Source organism: Macrobrachium nipponense, chromosome 2 (genome assembly GCF_015104395.2).
Source record: "Macrobrachium nipponense isolate FS-2020 chromosome 2, ASM1510439v2, whole genome shotgun sequence".
NCBI classification, from domain to species: Eukaryota; Metazoa; Arthropoda; class Malacostraca; order Decapoda; family Palaemonidae; genus Macrobrachium; species Macrobrachium nipponense.
In genome coordinates, this window is record NC_087201.1 from 106127948 (window position 1) to 106147636 (window position 19689).

The 19689-nt window shown below is 43.0% G+C and overlaps 1 protein-coding gene across 2 annotated transcripts in view; it reads right to left on the reverse strand.

Moving 5' to 3' along the window:
• LOC135220889 (uncharacterized) overlaps window positions 1-19689 on the reverse strand; it is a 115002-nt gene that overhangs the window by 63288 nt on the left and 32025 nt on the right. For both annotated transcript variants that reach the window (XM_064258499.1, XM_064258498.1), the window contains exon 3: window positions 913-993. In XM_064258499.1, the coding sequence (XP_064114569.1) occupies window positions 913-993 (81 nt within the window). The remainder of the gene's footprint in view (window positions 1-912; window positions 994-19689) is intronic.

Consider the following 19689-nt stretch of genomic DNA (forward strand, 5'->3'; position numbering starts at 1 on the left):
CACACGAGAGCCAAAGTAGTGGAGACCCAGAGGAGGGAGGACTGCTGGAGAACCAGAGGAGGATGATGAGCAGACATGAAATGCAACAATAGGCCATCCAAGGAGGAGGAACCCAGTAGACCACAGAAGGCCCAAACAGCTGCTATCTTGGGTGATTCCGTATCTGAAACAAAGGAAGAATATGGAATCGCCTCCTCTCTCCCGGGAGGGAGATTACCTCCCACGAGAGGGGGCAACGTTTAACACGTAAAATCATCCTGTGCAACTCCCAATACTTCCAAAGACCAACCAATGGAAGAAAAGGAAGGAGATAGGGCATCAAAAGTAGCAGAGGGAAAAATTCTGGAAGAAGGGGATGCCAAATTGTGCACTAAGGGAGGTGAGAAACCTTTCCAAAAAGGACAAGTAGATACCCTATAATGCTCCCTTCTTCTTGTAGAAAGCCTTCCACTGCGACACAGACCGAGGACCGACCATTTCAGGGAAGGGTTTGTGGTAGTACATAAATTGGAACGGCACTTACAGCAAGTGGGGGTCAGTAACGGCAAAAACCTCAAACATGGAGATCCTGGAACACCCAGACACATGCGTTGAAGGGACCTATAACTCTTGGTGGAATCTATGATAAAAGACAAGCAGTCACAAACCCATACACTAAGAGTAAAGCACAAATAAATCACGGGCAAACAAAGAGACCAGCTTGGGCAACAGCAAGCAACCACCCTCCAAAGATGCCCCAGATTCCTTGCTTTATAATCTCTGTTTTTTACCTGGTTTCCTGCTGGCGCTAGAAGATTATCCTATTGTTAAGACCAAAGGTTTGTTCCACATATGAACATTGCAAGATAAGTTCTCCTCACAAATTCTTCCCTTGGAAACAAACTGACAAGCAAAAAATTATAAGTATATTACCGAAGTTGATTTTCCTGTAAAATTAGCACCAGTACTCGCATTATTTTCTGGATGCAGTGATACTGACGACTCTCCTACACACTGGAAAAGAATAAACGATTAAATCAGACTAATATGCTATAGAAACTGTTAACACTTTAAAATACTTTTAATCATAATTACAGTATGACTTGTTCAGTGCAAATACTTTATCTTCATTGCCTATGCAGAGCAACTATTAAAAATAGTCCAAGTCTTGCAAGTGCAATTCAAATTAGGTCAAACTAAATCCCACTCTTAATGAACCATCCCTATACAAAACTCTCTACTCCTCCCTATACAAAACTCTCTACTCCTAAGTTACACATAGTATCTGTACTACATATATATACTAAAAATTGTTTTCGTCTGTGACAACGATTTTCCTCTTGCTAAAATGGGCTGTTTTTATAGAAATTAATTAACTGATATCCAGAAATGCAAATAGTTTATGATAGTATGCACTACTAATTCCAGCTTTATAATGTTCATATATTCATACATATTAGTTTCCACTGTTGTTCTATAATCTGAATGTAATCTGACTTAGAGCAAAAGCACTTTTGATAAAAAACTTGTATTCTGTATCTGGAAAAACCTTCCAATTATTAGTCATTATAATCTTTATTATTATTTTCAGTACAGTATGTTTTGCTTACTGTAATAGTTGAATACAAACATGTTATTGTTATGATACAATAAAGTTTGTTCATACTTACCTGGCAGATATATATATAGCTGTATTCTCCGAAGTCCGACAGAATTTCAAAACTCCCGGCACACGCAGTGGGCGGCCAGGTGGTTAGTACCCATTCCCGCCGCTGGGAGGCGGATATCAGGAATCATTCCCATTTTCTATTCAGATTTTTCATACCACTGTCCCCTGAGGGGAGGTGGGTGGGTACTTTAATTATATATATCTGCCAGGTAAGTATGAACAAACTTTATTGTATCATAACAATAACATTTTGTTCATGAAACTTACCTGTCAGATATATATATAGCTGAATCCCACCATTGGAGGTGGGAAGGGACAGAATAGAAGGATTAGGAAACACCTCAAGTGCAGATGATTGACATCTTGATTCCTTACCTGTTAGCATAGCTGACTTCTTGATTACTGTCACCGAAGTCTGCTTTTGCTTTACTAGAGTTGCCAACAAGGTAGTGACCTATGTAGTTGGTGCGCTCTAGATGATCTGTCAACGGGAGCGTGACCACAATGTGACTAGACCATATTGACCATACTGTGAGGGCAACGAAGCTAAAACCACCACCTGACCTAACCTATCGAAGTTAGTCCCATAACTTCTAGGCTAACGAAAGGGAAAGCGCCTCAAGCGACCAACCCTTCAAAGTTTAAAAAGCACACCTATCCCTTTTCTATAGGATAGGATTCGTGCTGCTTCCTGCCTCCAATAATATTTCTACGGATATGTATGGTCCTAGCGACTCGCAGATCTCATATGTCGTCTTCACATCCCGTCGGGAGTGTGAAGCGAACACAGAGTTGCTTCGCTCAAACGTGGGCACTCAGGATATTACTGAGTGTCATGCTCTGTTGAAATGCTTCCGAGGCCGCGCCCTCACCTCGTGAGCATTTACTTTAAAAGGTTTCAAATCTTTGTTCAAACATGACGAATGAGCCTCTTAGAAAGACTCCTTAAAAATAACGCCAGGGCGTTCTTCGACATGGGCAAGTCTGGTCTTTTTACGGAACACCGCAGATTGTCCGAATGACCTCGACTTTCTTTAGTTTTATCAAGATAAAACTTGAGAGTCCCGACAGGGCACAGGACTCTCTGTGGCTCTTGCCCAATAATTTGTGCCATCCCCTTGATCTCCAGGTCTCTGGGCCAAGGGTTAGACGGGTTTTCGTTCTTAGCAAGAACGGAAGGCTTAGAGGACACCGAATTATGTCCTCTAAAGCCAAAACCTCTGATGATGGCTAAAACCTCACTAACCATCTTTGCCGCAGCTAGAGTGGTTAGAAAATTAGCCTTTCTGGTTACGTGTATTAAGTTTACAGAAAGGAGAGGTTTCGTTCGAAATGCTTTGACATCAGGAACTTCAGACTACATCTAAGTTCCATGCCGGAAGCTTCGATCTAAAAAAAATTTCAAGATTTCCACAGACCTCAAAGATCGTGAAGGGCTTTGTTGTTTGACAGATCCGAATCTCTGAGCCTAGAGGCCGTCAACATATTTCCGTATTCTACAATAGTGGGGACTGCTAGCTTATCCCATACTTCAGACGGAATGGGAAGGCGGTAAAGTAATTCACAGAGGTCAGAGGTGGAGGAACAGTCATTCTTCCTGCCCTATTGTCCAGAAACGGCCCACTCCGATTGGTACACTGCAAAATATGCAGCACTGCTTTGCTTTGGCAATGAGACTTGCAATTAATCTTGAAGATCCTCTCGCTTCTTGACAGTCTGAACGCATTCAGACTCAGAGCGGAGAGATTTTAGGTACCTCTCGAAGTGAGGCTGTTAGAGTAGACCGATTCTCTCGGGAAGGGTCCTTGGAAAGTGCTCTCTGAAGGACGTGACCTCTGTGAATCCAGCCTCTCGAAGGCCAACATGGGGCGATCAGCGTCTTTCTCACTCCCTCTGACGCCAGCGATTATATTATTACATTCCTAAGCTTTTGAATAGGGGAAAAAGGGCTAACCAACTATCCCCATTCCATACTATAGGATGGCGTCTATTGCTACCGCTCTCGGATCGAGAATAAGGGCGCAACGTAGAGGAAGCTTCTTCGTCTTCAATATTGCAAAATCTACGAAAGGACGTCCCCAAAGTCTCCACAACTCTCGACATACTTCTAAGCGAGGATTACTCAAACGTCAGTAGTTGCTGCCGTCGATCGAGAAGATCCGCACGGTACGTGCAATCGTGTAACGAACCTCTTAAGGAACGTTACGTTCCGTGCCTATGCCGATAACCATCTCTCTTTTCTTGGGATATGAGAGAGCTGCGGAATTATCTGAGATGATTTGGACCACTCGACCAAAACCTCACTCTTCGAGGAACTGGAGAGCCAACCAAATTGCTTCCAATTCTTTTTAGATTATGTGCCAGGACCTCTGTCCGGATGCCTGGCTCCCTCTCAGTATCACCTGAGGTGATCCTTAACCATTGAGAGACGTTTAGAATTATCTCTAGATCTTTGATGTTATTTCAGTTCTCCTGTAGGAAAAACTGTAGAGGTCTGAATTGCAGTCTATTCAGGGAAACAAGCTTCTCCAGCGAGGAAATGGTCCCCAGCAGACTCATCCATTCCCTCACTAAGCATGCTTCCTTCCCTAATAAGGCTGCGCTTTGCATAAAGCAGGAGAGCATTATTATAGTGCTATGCGCGGTAGACTCGTACAGAATTCTGTTACAGTGCGGTAAGCAGCGCCGAACATGTCTAAGAGATATCTCTGTTGAAAATTTCTTAGCAAAAGGAAGTCGTTTATCATGATTACCAGAAATCCCCTCAACCCGAGGCGAAAGTCATGATTGTAGGGCAGAGATACGGTTCGTAAATCAATCCCGCGGGAGAGAGAGACGTAACGACTGAACAGTACCACGAGCTACCTAACACTGAGTTGGTGACAGTGTGAGACACTGTGACAGTTACAGGCAGCAGCTTATGTTCACCTTCTCGCAGTCTTATGCGAGTTGCCAGCTATTCTATCATCTAAGGGAATAGATTTTCCATTATTTGAACAGAAACTCTCAAGTTGGCATATTTAAGCGAAACAGAATTCGCTAATACAGAAGCTGATTTTGTGTTGTCGTAACATTACGCTTAATTAACCAAATGTTAAATCGGAAACTCCTGGAAAGTTGCCGGAGTACCGATTAAATATACTGCGTCATCCACAATGACAGCAACCTCTCGTTTCGCACTATTCTGCCTGAGTTACCAGCTACTCTCTTCTACGAAGGAATAGGTTCGTTACTATTATCGATCATAAGAAAATTCTCAAGCAGGCATATTTAAGCGAAACATAATTCGCTACATGCAGAAGCTGAGTTGGTGTTGTTGTAACAATACCTTCAAGCATTGTCCTTACACCGGAAACTCCTGGAAGTTTGCAGGAAGGACCGATTAAATACACTTAAAATAACAGTCCTTTCGGTTGCCATCTGTAGAGGTAACTACGATATGCGTATATGACTTGAACTTTATATTAGTAATATGACGCGAAGATTAAAATACATAAGTATTGCAGTCACTTGAACATCTAATTCTCTACTACATTCTTTCCTCGACGAGGAAGAGAGAGAGAATGGAAATCGACTGTCTTCATTCTCTTTGCCAAGAAAAGGAATATTATTCAAATGGAAATCCTCAAGTGAGAACCGAAGATCGAAAAGGAAAGTTCAAGCTTCTTATGATATTTTGACATAAGACTTCATGGACATAGTCTATAAGTCTTTTTCCTGGATGAGCCTCTGACTAATGAATGAGAGCTCTTTCGAAATTTTTGTTACTTATCCGCTTATGCGATAAAATGTTATTAAGAACTTTGTCAATGAGAACTAACCCAATTGCATGACGGAAAGTAATCCAGGAATTCGAGCATATAGCCTTCCCGATTCCCGCAGAAATCGAGGAAGGGGCAGGATTCCTGATTAGAGACTGGGGCTTACGACAGGAAGGACCTTAATGTTCCCCTTCGGCAGCGCAATCCCGAAAGCAGACGAGGCGTTTTATGACACCGAAATCTGCTTACAGTTTTCCTGGAATTCATCAAGTGATGGATTCTATTGAACGCTCCCTTCGTAGAAAGCGAAGTAGACATCTTGACGAGACCAAACTCCTTCCTCTACTTCGACGACGCCCTCTTGAAGAGCGTTCTTGCAGGAATCCTGCCGAACGTCTTGATGCGTAGGACGCCTATCGTTCTGAAGAACGTCCCTGGCAAGTGCTCTACCGAGCGTCATGACGTGTAGGATGCCGAGCGTCTTCAAAAGCGTCCTCGCTAGCGTCCTGGCGAGCGTCCAGATGTGTAAGACATCGAGCGTCTTCCAAAAAGCTTATCAATGTTTATGACGTCGAGCGTCTTCTGAAAGGCCACCCGAAAAAGCGTCCTGGAGAGCCGCACGCTGCTCCTGAAGTGTGAGAGCACTATAGGAAAGACGTAAGGCTATCGTCTCCAAGACGGCCTTAAAGACTTTCGTTACCTTCTAACAAAGACGGTGGCCGCCTGTGCAACATCTTGCGTCTTAGTAATGCAATGAAACATACCAGAAACGCGCTCAAAAAGGAACGCCGAGCGTTCCGAAAGGCATCGTCGCGAGGTGCTTGCCGAACGTCCTGATTGCATTCTTTGAGCGTCTTGAAGAGCGTCCGATAGAAGAGCGACGAAACATAAAATAAGGCAGAAGCGAACCGAAACAAAATTCAAGGGAAGCGTCATAGTGAATGACGTGCGTCAACACGAGTAACTTGAGAGGCTTCCTGGCGAGGGGAGAGCCGCTCATGAAACGCGAGCGTTCCTAAGCATAAGTACGGTGATCGTCATCAGGACGAGTCTTAAGGACGTTCGCCACTCTTGACAAAAACGTACAGGCCGGCTTGTGCGACATCTTGCGTCTTTGTCACGCTCATCGACACTGCAGAAGGGCATTTAAAAGACGCCTGTGTGTTCTTGGGTATGAGGAATTCTTTGCCCTTCTCCTGTCGAAAACTAGGATAGTCCTGTCCAGTGTCATCTCTGTCCGCTGACAGAGCGTCCCTTAGGGACGAGTAAGATGCGTCTTGGCGAGCTGTTTGACTATGCAAATCAGCTTGCCAGACGTCAAGCTTATGAGCTTGAACAATATCCCGTTTCGTAGTAAAGCGAACGTCACATAACGTATACATAGCGCCATGAGGGGAGGAGGAAACCTTAGCCGATGACAAATAAGACCTCCTTGGAGCGTCACCAAATTGGCGAAATCTCCTTGAGAAGAAGACGGTGCTTTCAATCCTGCTTCTTCTCCTATTTCGTACCAGATCCCAGCTCTCCCTTTCAGTCTAGATGGAGGAAGTGCAAAACGAAGTCTTCCCTTTAACCTTCCTTGAATCCATCCAATCCTGGACTCTCTTAACGCTCTCTTCGCAGAGAGCCGAAGTGGCCATCTTAACGAAGCCAGGGGCCTTTCCTGGCCTCTTCGATGAGGCAAATTGTGAAGGTGGAGCGTCTTGGAAAGCAAGAAAACAATCCTTGCTACAAGAGTGAAGACGTTCCTTCCTCTCGATAGAGCGTTGAATGTCTCGAAAAGGCGTCCTCGTGAGGGTCCTGCCTTAAGGACATTTTTAATCTCTTGACCAAGACGACAGCCGCCTGTGCGACATTTTTTGCGTCTTTGTCACGCTTATCGATATTAAGTCAACGCCGAAGGGACGCCAGATCAGTACTCTGACGCTCCCTCCTGACGAGAGAGAGGACGTGAAGCATCCTCTTCTCTGAAGCTTCTTTTTTTAGAGGGCGCGAGTCCTTTCGAGAGCTCCAACCTTGCGGGGAGGACGCCTCGGAGGACGAGAAGCAATCTTTCATGATTCGTGCACGTGCACGATCTTGGCAGCCTTATCCTGCCGAAGGGACGCCAGATCGGTGGGGGGGGTTCCCGTAACCCTCCTTCGTTTTCAACTTGCCCCCTCCCTGGTCCTGGGAGTCCGACAGAGGTTTAGACCTAGAGGCGTTATAGGACCGATCTGACGCCCCCTCCACAACAACTATAGGGGCAAAATCAACATCACTACACTCACAACACTGATTGGAGAGCGAGCACTTTTTCAAGCTTACTTGATGTAATCCACCATAATAGAAAGGGCATTACTTCTCACAGAACTTCCTCTAGGCCCGTAAGCCATACCACAGGGTTAGGCAAAATAAAGTCTACTGGAGGTTAGTAGGTTCATTATCCTAACTTCTGTTACTGTGGAGGAAGACCTCCTGATTCTATCACGCTCTAATTTGCGTACATACGAATCATACGTCTCTTTCGGAATCAGTCAACATTACACTAATTACATTGATCTTTCAACAAAGAAAACATGTAAACGTCATGTATACTAAGCGAGTGTCTACCGAAGGTTTCGGTAGCCTCCCCTTACCCGTTGCAGACAACAAAGTCTGAAACTAGGCTAACTAGATTCAGACATCATATGCAATGAAAAAATTTTAATTAATTTATGATAGTGTATGCCTAGCCACAAATCCAAGTCAATCATTCAAAAAAAAAAGTAGGATACTTAAGCGGCTAATGAAGTTTCAAAATCCTAGGCGGAGGTAATGGAAACAGGTGTTTTCACTACCGCGACAGAGAAAAATCTGAATAGAAAATGGGAATGATTCCTGATATCCGCCTCCCAGCGGCGGGAATGGGTACTAACCACCTGGCCGCCCACTGCGTGTGCCGGGAGTTTTGAAATTCTGTCGGACTTCGGAGAATACAGCTATATATATATCTGACAGGTAAGTTTCATGAACAAACATTCAATTTACTCAGACTTATCTCCCGAGACTGAATAATGTACACAGGTGAAGCAATTTTCCAAAAGGCCTTTTTGGAATATATTTACATTTTGTACAAATCAGAGATTCCACAAAGGTACATTATATATTCAAGCCTATTAGGGGAGACTAAATATCTAACTGTGACCAGCCACTCTATTAATGTTTGTTGTCCTTCATAAACATAATGGCCATATTCATTGTGATACTGTTATTACAAGACATAATCACTCAGTACCCACTGAGATTATCAAGAGTGCCCAGGATCACATGATCATAGATGCCTTTAATTATTGGAAGCACTGCATGTGCATACTACAACAATTAAAAGTTTCATTTTCCTGCCCATGAACACCAAAAGGTGGCCCATTTCCAACCCAGCAGTACACAAATCCTAGGGATGAACTCTACGGCAAGACAACTGAGCTACAGCCAAAAAAATACTAACAAGCCCCATCTCCAATTTGCTCTTCTAATGAAGAAAGTTGTTCCAACAAGGCTAAGAGTAAAATGGGTCAACTAATCAAAGCTAGATATCCTCCTGTTCATCTTAGTTTAGTACTAGTAGTATATATAATGTACCTGTCATGAGCATAACATATATCAACAAAACATTTGGCTTCTACAAAGTGCAGAGAAGCACACTAAAGTGCATAACAAAGAGATTCTTTATATAATAACTAATGCTCTTACAGCTATGACTAATAATACTCGTGTTACTATTATTATTATGATTATTAGCAACACCACTCTTCAAATAGATCACTGAGCTCCAAAAAAGCACTCAGAGAGGTTTGAAAATAAAATGTTTGAATTCAGATTTTGACAATTAGAGAAGGGCTTAAAAAATATGATTTAGTAAAAGGTACATTACTCGAATACTGCGTACCTTTACAGGGGGTGTCTAGCAATATATATGTCACTACCCTACATTGGTCCCCCACCTTTATGTGCTTTACATGGTTGCAGAATTTTGTGGAACAAATTCACTTTCAGAATTCAGGTTTTGACAATTCAGAAATTGGAGAAGGGTTTAAATAAATATGATTCAGTAAAAGGTACATTACCTTGAATACTGAGTACTTTTACAGGGAGTGTCTAACAATATATGTCATTATACTAGTCCTCATCTCTACATGCTTTACTTTGTTGTAGAATTTTGTGGAACACATTATATTCACTTTCTGCGGAGGAACTCAATAATTCATGAATTTGTCCTCAGGCCAAGCCTCTAAAATTACTACCAATTTGCTTGTTTCTTAGAGCAACACTGTGTATTCACTCATTTCTGTATTTTTTCATTAAGAGAGAGAGAGAGAGAGAGAGAGAGAGAGAGAGAGAGATTACATATGTCATCACAGAAAATTTGCTACAGTACTGAAGCCTGGAGGTTGTAAGTTGCCTACGTATGAAATTTGGATTTGAACCCGAAATAGGAATTCCTCTATCACGGTTACGTGCATGGAAATCTGAGGTCCAGTTGGAACAGAGTAGGATATAATAAAAATTAAAATTTTCATAAGGAAATTGTATTTTTCCTAACTATACAGACCTGAGGTCCTTTACATTAGGAATTACTTTCGGCAAAGCTGGAAAATGGTCGCTAAACTATTGAACAAGGTGGTTAGGCAGTAACTAATGTCCAGTAGGTGGGAATACCTGCCTACCCAGATATAAGCATTCCACTTTGCCTTTTTTGCCCAGGTTTTAGATTGAGGGGTGGCATGAGGTGAGCCTAATGTATAAAGGACCTCAGGTTTGTACAGGCAGTCCCCGGGTTACAACCTGGGTTCTTTTCTTGAAACGCATCGTAAGCCGAAAATTGTCGTAAGCCGGAACATCGTAAAAAAATCCTAAGAAAACTTTACTTTTAATGCTTTGGGTGCATTGAAAACTATGTAAACTGCATTCTTATAGCATTTTTCATAAAAAAAAACCTTCAAATATTGATTATTTTACATTTTTGGTGTCATATTTCATCTGCCAGATGAGCGTTGTAGGCATTGTAACCCTGGAACATGCATCGTAACCCTGGAAATAATTTCTGATGAATATAATTGACAAGTGCCTTAACCTTGGAACGTCGTAACCCGAACCTGTCATAACCCAGGGACTGCCTGTATAATTAGGAAAAATACAATTTACTTTTAAAAATTGTAATTTGTTCCTATAAAATATAGAAACCCTCAGCCATTTACATTAGAAAGACTCAATCATTGGAGGAAGGAATCTGAGTAGGTCTCTGAGCTGACTGGGGTTCTGCACACCTGGGCTACTCCTGGTCGAAAGAGCAAGGAGGGCTACCCTGCCTCTGACATATAGATCGGAGTATGGGAATAGCAAGATCAAATGTCAGACTTCTGGGCCTTTTTGAATGAGTGAGGATTCATAACTTACATGAAAAAAAGACTAGGAAGAATATTAATAATCGGAAGCAGTAAGGCAAAGACTCGAAAAGGGTTTGCCTTATTGCCAGTGTCACCTTGCTACCCTTTCTAAAGGAAGGAGCGGGATTGCCTCTATGATTCTCACAAGAAAAATAAAAAGGAAGCTCTACGTGTAGACTTAACACAAGTTACCCATCTCACAAGTGTGCGACAAAGGACTGGAAGAAGTTGAAGGAATAGGCTGCCAATGCGAGCATTCATTCTTCTCGTAACGTGTCGCAGACTCCTTCGAGGACAAGGTCCATGTTGAAGGAGTCTGCCCCAAGGACCTCCTCCTTAAATCTCCAGGTGCTTGGTGAGACACTAAGCACAACCCAGGCCGAGTTGAGGTGTGCCTGCATGTCTCGTCTCTTCTCTTGCCATGCCCTTACTGGTACGAAGAGAGAAACCTTCACCTTCAGATTGGGCTGTGTAAGTCTCTGCAGAGTCTCAGACATTCAAGGCAATCTCCTCAGAATTGGTATGGGAAGCAGGTACCGAGGTACCCACTCCCTTAGTTCCAAATTCTGAAGACCCCATGCAGGCCAGAGAACTGGTACCTCACCAACTGGTGAAAAAGAGCCAGTGAAAGAGCCCCCTTCTTCTTCTGAAGAGAGGGGCAGGACGAAAGGAAATCCTTTCTTCTTCTTCTCCTCTTTGCTACCTTTAGCTGCCTTCTCTAGGAAGAAGAGGTCAAAAGGGACAATTTTAAGCAAAAGAGAAAGAAAAAGAATGAATGATTTCTTCCTGAGTGCCTTTCGAAGTTTGAGTTTTCTTAGGGCTCGAGGAAGCTAGACTGACCTGAAGGTCGGGGTGCAGTGACACGCAAAGCCTCCAGATCTAGTCACTGCCTGGCAGACAAGGCAGTCATTATCTTTGACTACACTTGACCATTGCAGTATCTAGCATTTCTCTAGCAAAAAGAGCTGAGGAACCCCTCTGTGGTCCATTCCTTATGGTCTCAGAGAGCTCAGGACCTGAGGTCCTGGTCAGGAGAGTCAAGACAGTGTTTCTCCTCTTAACCTTGGACAGCTATCATTAATTTATAATGAAGATTTGGTGCCATACAGTTTGAACGAATTTTGTGAGAAAAATGTTCCTAGTTCCAAATATCTCTATTGGAAACTCTTCAGATCACCCTATAAGAGTATGAGTGAGCTGAGGAGCCCTCAGTCTTGCTCGAGGTAGTAAGGTAGAATGTCGTCACAATTTCCCATCCAAGGATGCATCATAAATGTTTTACAATAAACATGCTAAGAATTTTTTCCCATTCCCAGTTGTATTTCTTATCTTTTATGATATTGTTTGAGCTGTAATTTGAGCTTGACAAAATAAAAAGAAAAATAAAATATCAGAAAGAACGCTTATAACTTTGTAAAATTAACATATTTTTTACGACTGTCATAGGGAAAAAGAGGCCCACAAGGGGTGAGAAATATTCGCTTACAACTTTCCGTGGAAGGTACATACATCTTTTTTAGAATTTTTTTTTCTTACACCATGTGAATATACATATCTTCTTTCCATTGATGAGTTTTTTTCAAGTTTTTCTTTTAAATTGGCCATTCTTAAATTTAGCCTGGTCATGGGTGTATGCATTAGTATATTAGTCCAGACTGAGGGTTAAAGACCAGGTTGGCTATAGGTTGCTTTCTGGTGGACTTGGTAGGATATCGTCCTACCGACTGACACTGTCTACACGAAGCCAAACCCTTTTCCAAAACTATGGCCCCTGAGGGAGCCGTTGATTCAGCCACCCATAAAGGACCACAGATTCAGGCAGGAAACAGCTCAGAAATCAGACAGAACGGCAGCTACCAGGATTGCTGTTTCTTAATGCAAGAGGGGAAACTGACTCTTGCAATCAGCTGTTGCAGCAAGGGACCAGGTTCTAGGCAAACTAAACCTAGGTCCACCTGTTTTAGGTAACAATGACATCTTTTAAGGTTAGTGAAACCTTTTCCAGTGAGGCAGAGGACAAGGCAGCAACTTGCCTGGGGACTTGAACCGAGTGACTTTTCTTGTCCGTAGACTAGATCCTCCACCTGACCGAGGATCCTGATGGCAAGGGAAGACAACAGTACACTCAATACACCCCCCCGTATTTGCATTCTAGAGATTCACGGTCTCACCTATTTGTGGATTTTTCTTTTAACCATAACTACCCATTATTCACCGGAAATTCGCTTATTCACAGGTTTTTCCAATGATAAATATTCACTGAATAAGAGTATTTTGATGTTATTTTCATGACTAAAATTACAAATTTTTAATAAATTTGTATTTTTCATAGCTAACAAACCCTGAGGTCTTAACAATAGGATACATCTTCTAGTGCTAGCTAGAAACCCAGGATATGAGAGGGGCGGCTAGAAGTGGGCAGTTAATGTTAAGACCTCAGTTCTGTTAGCTATGAAAAATACAAATTTATTAAAAAATTTATAATTTGTTCATATGCAGAACAAACCTTCAGTCTTAACAATAGGATAGACTTATACTTGGAGGGAGGTACAAGTATCCAGAACCAGCTGGGGATTCAGCCAGCCTGACTAACCCTCCTAGAAGATCGAGTTCTAGGGAAAGGGGTCTGAGCCTGTGAGAAAATAGATAAACGAGTATCTAAAAACTCAACCTTCTGGGATAAAACACAATGAGAGATGTCCAGATTCATTGTATAAGTGGAAAGTAAAAAGAATTCTCTGTTCAAGCAACAAATCACATCTGCCACAGGGATTTGTTACCACTCCTCTCACCCATTGTTAGAGAGAGGAGTAAGTGCTACTGAGAAACATATTTGTTATTTGTATAGGAACACAAATATGTACTACACCAGTATGGCTTCCACACTCACCTGTATCAGACCAGTTCCAGCTAATACGTGTCAAATTCTTCAACCTGCGTGCCAGGAAGAAGAAAAGGGAAAAAGAGAAAGGAGGGAACCAGCCATCTCCCTCATTCCCTCTCCTACACATTCATCTTAGGTAAGATACCAACCGTTCTGCTGGGGGCACTGAATGAGTTACTCAACTTGATGGGTAGCCACTACCGGACCCAAGGCAAAATGTCCAAGGACCTGCGGGCAACGTCCTTCAAGAAAAGGAAGTGAACGTGGTATGTTTAGGTCAGGAACCCCATTCTGAACCCTATGAACAGACAAATTCTTCTTAATTGCCAAAGAGGAACTCATTCCTCGGATGTTATATGCTCTAGCCTGAACATACTCTGTGACAGGACTATGGCTGTTTATTAATTACGAAGGCTATGTAAAAACTTCATCCTGGCCTGGCAGTATCAGCAATGCTATCACACATCGGTAGTCATCATACATCAGCTTCTTATCAACCGTCTCGGGTAATCATCGTGCATCAGCAACTCAAAACAGCGGTGTTATGGAGGAGTTATCGGAGTTTCATTTGACAACGTCCTAGAGAGAGAGAGAGAGAGAGAGAGAGAGAGAGAGAGAGAGAGAGAGAGAGAGAGAGAGGGCGTAATTGGTGGAAGGATGGTTAACGACTGAATTGGCTGTTGGTGAGTTCTGGGTTGTCTGCTGGTGCAGCTGGAGTTAGTGGTTACAGTTCTGTGTTTTGGAGTCAGTTTTTTGTCAGTTTTCAGGCAGAGCCTGTCAAGATGAGTAGTGTTGGCAGTGGTCTATGAAGTGTTGGAGGCATTGAAAGTCAGTTGAGTTGTGTTGTTGGTTTATTGTTTAGTTGTTGAGTTTGATATTGTTTGCTTTGGAGTTATTGTGCCTGTGTTGTTAGATTTGTTGTGCTTGTGAGTTTCTGTTGAGTTATATGTGAGTTGTTATGGTTAAGGGTTGTCGTTTGGGAGCTATTGTGGTTTCTTGGTGTGGTTGTGAGTTGTTGAAGGTTGTTGTTGGTGAGCTGTTGTGATTCCTTGGTGTTATTAGTGGATGTGTGCATGTTGCCTTTTTGTGTTGTTTCTTTTGTGCTGGTGATTGTGCAGTGGTCTTTTGTTGTGGTTGTATTCCTTGTTTGTTGTTTTGTTGAGTTGTGGTTGAGTTCATTGTTGTATGCTGTGTTGTTGAGCCGTGGATGTATTCTTTATTTGTTGTTGTTGTTGTTGAGTTGTGGGGTTGTGGTCCTTGTGTGTTGTGTTGTTGGGTTGTGGTCTTGTGGTTCTTGGTTGTTGTCTTTGTTGTTGTTAGTGTCGCAGCAACCTCGACCAATGGACAGCACAGCAAAGCCCGGAGTATCTGGAGTTGGGTGAGTTTGTGTGTTTGTGATTTTTTTGTTGTGTGTAGGTATAGGTCAATTGTCCTGCGTGTATTCCGTGGTGTAAAGAGGAAAGTGTGACTGATGGTGAGTTTGGGAGCTGGATTGATTAAGTTTATGTGGGGGGGATTTTGACTGCTCATTTTTGAGCAGGTGATCCCACCACAGCGTGCAGCGGCGTCTTCGATGATTCAGTGGTTGCACAGGCTACTCTTAATGTCTATGATCACTGCACAAATATATTGCAAACTTGAATGATCATACCTGGATCCAAGTTATATCCTCCTGATGATTGCAATCCTTCACATTTATGTGTTGAAAGTGTGGATCATCAGAGGGTCGCTACCCACCAAAACAACTTGGAGACGACACAGTCACACTCAATACAATAATTTTTGAGACTTATCTTCAAAATCTGGTGCCGACTCTTACTGTATACATTCTTAAAACATCCCACCACTACCACCATGTTAAATGTTGGGATGTCTTAATGATACACCCAATAAAACAGCATTATTTATTGTGTAACACTCTTGCCGAGGTAGGCACGAGTCAGTCCGTGATATATACAACATGGGAATCAAAACAATGGATTTGTACATCAAAACAAAAGTCATCATACTGAAACACCGATACTAGCTACCCTAGTTTGTGAATTAACCACTTGCAAGGTTAAGAACTGAAGTATTTAGCTATGCTAAGAACTGAACCAATTATGCTAGGTTAAGGTAGCTTTGGCTAGTTAAGTTAGACTAAGACTTAGACTTAGACTATGTCAAGGTAGCTTTAGACTAGTTAGACTAGGCTAAAAACTTAACCACTTAGCCTAGGATAAGTAAGTCTTGAACTTGTTAGGCTAAGCTAAGACCTCATTCACTAGAGTAAGACAAGGTATCCTTGAACTAGTTAAGCTAGGATAAAGACTCATCAGTTAGGCTAGATTAAGGTAGTGTTAAACCAGTTAAGATGGGTTAGGCTAAGAACTTAACTGTTTAGACCAGGTTAAAGTATCTTGGAAGTAGCAGGGTAGGCTAAGAACTTTACTACTTAGACTAGATTAAAGCAGCTTTAAACTAGTTAGACTAAGGATATTGTAGTCTTGAACTGGTTGGGTTACCTAAGATCTCAGCACTTGCTAGGCTAAAAACTCAACTACTTAGTCTGGGTTAAGAAGGCTTCTGAATTATCTAGGCTAGGCTATGACCTTACCCACTTAGGTTAGGTCGTGTTAGCTACTTGCCAAGTAAGAATGCAATTACTTAGGCAAAACTAAAATAGAAAGGCCAGCATTTCCTTACCTTCCTTCTCCTTGAAGAGTCTTGGCCTAGACCCAAGTATCTAACCATAAAGTAGGCCTGAATAACAAGAAAGGCACAATGGCTTGATTGAATAAATTCATCGACTGGAATAACCATGCTTCCAAACCCAATGTAACTTGAAGAGAAGACCCTGGACGTGTCCGTTCAATGAACCATGTACATGAACTTGGTATACGGATGTGGGCAATGGTACACGTACGTAGTCACTTACACATACATGTAAGTTGGTGTACAAAAGCAGACATTAGTGTACAGATGAAATTCAGATGCAAACAGCATCTGGCATTCCCAGGCAGACCTCCATCTAAGTACTGACCAGACCAAACTTTGCCGAACTTCTTTGATCGGAGAAGAAGCAGTGCTTTCAATGTGGTATGGTCGTTGGCCAGTCATGGCACTACACATCCGTGGACGTTGGTATACAGACGTGGGATAAAAATACATATCAAGCAGCTGGATATGTGCTGAATCATCTACCCACACTTGGACAAGAGATGGTCAAGTACGCGGACAAACGATGAACTACGTAGTACACAGACCAGTGAAGACACCCTTACTGGTTCGTGTCATGTGGAGCGAAACAAGTTGGAATATCAGTGAGAAGATCACTCCGAGAATGCCTTCCTTCCACTAGCTCCACTGCCAACCTCATGAACATTAACGTGTGGGAAAAAACACAACCTTGTGGGGCAGTTGGTGAAGCACTCCTTCACTCTTAGCTGACGAAACCACAAAGTCCTTGATTCTCCGTCTGATATAATAGTGAGGCTGTGATGGAGAAGACATAGGAGGAGTGAAACTCCTCTCTGTACTTGGTCTCTTACATGCAGAAGTCTGGAAGAGACCCTAATTTACGACTCATCTTCTTTGTAGATGCATCAGAAATCCTCTCTCAAAACAAGAGTCCAGCCTTTTGAGGACCGCTAGAACAGCCTCGCCGGCTCGGTGATAAAAGACGATGATGTCATATCAGGAAGAGATGATGTCATAACTAGAGAATGAGCAGCCATCGCATCTGACGTCATAGGCTGAGACGACGCTGGGAATGACGTCACGACATCTCTTAAGACCAGGGCTGGTCAATGGTCTCAGCCGCTTCACTGGTGGAGCGAAAAGGAGCGACTCAGGCGGCAGCACGTGAACAACATCCCATCCATGGAAGGAGAACCCGTAGCCCAAGCCATGCCCAAACTACCGTCATCTTGGATGACTCCATTTCTGAAATAAAGAAATTAGATGCATTTCTCCTCTTGGCTGTATAACTCCTAGACAGACAGCTACAGCCAAACACAGCAGTCCATCCAAATACTATCTCCAGGAAGATCATACTGCTGGTTACAACAGACTGCAATGGTGTCATGGACGAAGATGAAAGTCACTTCACTGCTAAACAGGCATAGGAGAGACGCCACCTAAGCGGACATCACAGGCAGATGATGTCACGACATTGGACTGTAGCGGTAAACTGTTGAACAAGGCCAGGGTCTTGGAGATGGCGAAGATGGCAAAACAGAGTATCTTGATATCTCCAACAGTAGCCAGATGGACTCCTAGGATATGTATACAGGACAGATAGCAACAAATCCTCAAGAAAAAACCATCGTCGTAGAAATATGAGGAAAGATTGATCCTCAGAGCAGCGACAACTATATAGTCGGCAGAACAAAAGTTATTTACTGATTTTCAAATACTAATATTAATACTGATTAATACTGTATTAGTAATAGGTTTAATAAGATAATATATCACATAATAAAAATAATCATTCTCTCTCTCTTACAGAAATGTATGTTTTTCGTATGATAAATAAATTATATACTAATTTTCAAATATTAATATTCATGTAAACAGCAATAATATCAATTTAAGAAAATACTATGTACTATAGTGAATTAGTAAAATTTTAGTTTATATATAAATTATGTAAGAATGAAGGAAAATACATTCTACTGCACATCTTTCTTTTTAGATCCAGGTACTAAGCTTTCAAATATGTCAAGTAATGTGACAGGAGGAGGAGCGAGTTGCTGTGTTGCTGACTAATGTTCACGTAATTTATCTTCTCTCTCTCTCTCTCTCTCTCTCTCTCTCTCTCTCTCTCTCTCTCTCTCTCTCTCTCTCTCTCTCTCTCTCTCTGAGATTAGAGAATTTTTATGGTACACGTATGTACAGTAGTGCCCGCTCCCAGCTACGACTACTACTAGCGCCCCCAATGCCACCACCAGCGCCTCTACCGGTCATCCTTTTCGTTAGCACCATCCAGTGCGCACGTGTTTTTCTTTCGATCTGTGTTTTTGTGCTTTCCTTTTGGATTTATCTCATCATGGAATGCCAAGCCATTGCTGCATCTACGTTAAGTACTGCTAGAAGTGTTTCACCTATTTTTAGCCAGTCAGGGGCCCGTTTAACCAATTTTATTTAGGTTATAAGACGGCGTCCCCGTCGGCTTTGTTGCCGAGTCACCTTGCGCGGCTCGCCCCACGTGTTTCATTATTTCGTGTTTCTTCGGTCCTCTATACCGTTGAAGCTCGAATATTTTAGCAGTACATACTTTGCATTGTGATTTTGCAGCTTTGCCGTATTATTTTATGCTTAGCTTTACACGGGGGTTCCTTGAGCTCTCTTGAGCGCGTAGCCTACATCGCTCCTTAGCTCAGTGTTCATGCATGCATGTTCCTTTGTTTTCAGGTCTGTGATAGGCTCCCTTAGGACATACGTCCTTCCTTTTAGTCCTGACCACCCTGGCCACCGCCCTTCGTTCCTACGTATCGGCATAGGCCAGCTCCCTGAGTCGTTAGTCATCCTCCCTTCTTGGTTGGCTCGTCTAGCTTCTCCAGGACTATGCTTTCTCTTGTCCTATTTATTTTTCTTTCCTCCCCGTGTTTTGTTAGGATGTTTTTGTATTCATGCTTTTTGAGACGGTTAGAGGTAGCCTAGGCTACCTCAGTCTGCCTGGCCTATCTCACCGCGTGGCTCACACCACGTCCGCGACGAAGCCAGGCGATCGCCATGAGCCACCCGGCGTCTGTTCCCCATGCTTCCTCCCCCCTCTAGGGGGGGAGTACTGCTCGTTCCCGTTGCCCCTGGCTACCATCCGAGCTCCCTCCCTTCTTCCCCCCTCTCCACGGGGGGGATACGGGAGTTAGCAGGGGGGAACATCCGATGCTGGCTCGGCTCACACCGCTCTCACCCTTCGGTACCGAGGGGGCTCCCCTGTGCGGTCGAGTCTCGGCTGGCCACCTGGCTCCGCTGTGCTCGGACCTCCTCGGCTTCCGAATCGAGCTC